This window comes from Pseudozyma flocculosa (assembly GCF_000417875.1).
Source record: "Pseudozyma flocculosa PF-1 unplaced genomic scaffold scaffold00027, whole genome shotgun sequence".
NCBI classification, from domain to species: Eukaryota; Fungi; Basidiomycota; class Ustilaginomycetes; order Ustilaginales; family Ustilaginaceae; genus Pseudozyma; species Pseudozyma flocculosa.
Window position 1 is genome coordinate 398,925 of NW_006920895.1, and position 2,594 is coordinate 401,518.

The 2,594-nt window shown below is 62.6% G+C and overlaps 1 protein-coding gene across 1 annotated transcript in view; it reads left to right on the forward strand.

Annotated features, from left to right (window-relative positions):
* The window catches only part of PFL1_06609 (uncharacterized protein), a gene marked incomplete at both ends in the record, with an annotated part of 3,522 nt that extends 2,660 nt beyond the window's left edge, over window positions 1-862 (forward strand). The window contains one exon of the mRNA XM_007884151.1: window positions 20-862. Within this exon, the coding sequence (XP_007882342.1) occupies window positions 20-862 (843 nt within the window). The remainder of the gene's footprint in view (window positions 1-19) is intronic.
* Between the last annotated feature and the right edge of the window lie 1,732 nt (window positions 863-2,594).

The following is a 2,594-nucleotide window of genomic DNA, read 5'->3' on the forward strand; positions in this document are numbered from 1 at the left end:
GCGCAAACGGCTACCGCAGACAACGTCGCCGGGCGCCGGTCCCGTGCCGAGCGGGATGCTGGGCGTGCCGGGCATCCAGCGCAGCTTCTCGTCGGCCAGCTCGACGGCCGACCACGCATCGGCCATGTCGTCGGCGCCCGCGTCGTCCAAGGAGCGTGAGCGCCTCCTCCGTGCCGTCATCAGCGTCGCGCCCGCCGGCGCGCCCGTCGAGGACATCACCGACATGCTCGTCACCCTGCCCAAAAAGGAGCGCGCGCTGTGCCTCTTTAACCCGGAGGTCCTGCGCGCCAAGGTCGAAGACGCCCGCGAGATACTCGACATGACCGAGGACGAGGAGATTGGCGGCGGCGGCAGCGATGCGCCCGCGTCGGCAGCGGCAGCGGCCTCGAGTTCGTCGCCAAAGAGCGACAAGGCGGTCAAGAGCGAGCCCGCCGTCATCGGCAGCGGCAGCAACACCAACGGCACCGACGCAGCGCCTGCGACGACGACGACGACGACGACGACGACCTACACGCTCGCCACGCTGGCCGAGCTGCCGGCGGCCGAAATCATCAAGCTGGCCAACTCGACCCAGGGCCCGGCGAGCTCCGGGCTGCCGCTGCCCAAGGCGGACCCCAAGGTCGTGCAGCAGACGGACGAGTTCATCGACTCGCTGGCGGGCAAGGCGCCGCACGACCAGAAGCAGAAGCTGGGCGACCAGCTCTTTAAAAAGGTGCGCGGCTTCGGCGTCAAGGGCGCGCCCAAGATCACCATTGCCCTCCTCGACTCCGAGGACCTGCGCGCCCTCGCCCACCTCATGAACTCGTACGAGGCCGTGCTGCGCGAAAAGGTGCTCCAGCGTGCCGCCGCTGCCACCAAGTGAGCAGGCGACGATTGCCACGGCCACAGCCGCGGCGGCGTCGGCGGGCCGACATGCACGCCTGCCTGCCTGCCTGCCTGCCGTCCCCGTTCGCCCGCCGAACCCGTCTGTCGGCCGTCGTTCCGTCAGCGCCCTGAGCGCACCCACCAACAAAACCGAAGACCGCACCGCGCGTCACCGAGGCCGCCATCGTCGTCGCCGCCGTCGTCGTCGCAGCACCGCCTTCCTCGCCCGTCCTCACCAAGATACCAGACTGGGCGGGCGGCACCAAAGGGCCACGCCGACCCTTCCGCCCAGTCCCCCGTCCAACCGCCCCGCTCCGCTTTGTTCCGCCTCCATTCGCTTTCCTTTCGTTCCTCTCCCTTCCTTTCGTCTCGGTTTCGTCCCATCTGTTTTCGCGGCCCTGCACCGCGTCGACTTGGTTTGTATAGTCGCCCGTCGCCTCCATCGCGACCTACCTACCCTCCGCTCATTTGATCATCTATAGACCCGTACGCCTCGCGCTTCTCCATCGGCCGCTCTAGTCGCCCTCGTCTTCCGTGTTCCCTTGGGCGCACATGCTCGGTTGTGCGCCCACCGAGTCGGGTCGAGACGAGACGAGACGAGATGGGACGGGACGAGACGGGACGAGGTGGAACGAGGCAGGTGTGCGCTGCCGAAGCTGTCTGCGCCCCCTGCCTGCGACGCTGCGAATACAGCCCACTCGGAGCGAGCAGGCAGAGCAGCCTCGGCCTCAGTCTCGGTACCCGTCTCTCTTCTCACCCACTCTCGAACCTGTATCCCCTGCCATCCCAACCCAGGGCAGACGTCGTCGTCGTCCTTGTCCGACCCCACCCGTCCACATCGACGTGCAAGCCAACCCACGGCGGTTGGCGCGCCCAAAAAAAAGAAAGCACTCCGAATCCGGGAATCGAACCCGGGTCTGCGCCGTCTTGGGAAACGCGGAGGACGTACTGACAAGGCACCGTCATGGCCACTAAACTAATTCGGAGCCGAGTGATTGCCTCCTCGAAATGTCAAACCACAATCTGTCTCCAACACAGTGGGCTGCATCCCTAACCCTAACCCTAACCCTAACCGTATGGTTAGCAGTAACTAACCCTCCTACCTTGACTCAGCCTAAACCCATCGCTTCGCTTTAGGGTTTCACCCGGGGGTTACAAGGGGGTTCCCTGGGATCCAAAACGGATTTGCTGGTTGAGCGATCTGAGAACTTCAGTTGGTCCCTTGGGTCCCCCCTGATGCAGCAAAAGTGTTAAAGTTTAAGCTCTACCATTGGCAAAATGGGGCTTGAAGTGATCGTGCTATTTTTGGAAAGTTGGCCGGATCAGTCTGGTGTCTTAACAAAAGTTGTAGAGGAGGCCCAGGGAGGCATATTGGCCAGAAGGAAAAAAGTTCCTTTTGGGTGGTTGAAGTTGTATGAGGTTGGGAAGTTGGGCATGAAGTTAAACTTCACCAACCTCCCCTGGTGAAGTTCGTGAACTTTGACAACTTTGACAACTTCGACTGCCCTGTGCACCTTGGCCCTGTCTGCCTGTGAGGGTTTGTGGGACACCAGGGGACACTGTCACACAGACAGAGAGGCTACTGGACAGCCTCCTGAGGCTGGGCAAGGTTCACAAGGTTCATTGAAGGTTGTTGCTGCCTGGCTATCTACAGTGCAACCTTGCCTGTGAGGAAAAACCCCCCCAGGGGAGGGTGAAGGGTTACAAGGTGTTCTGTGGGAAAAACATGG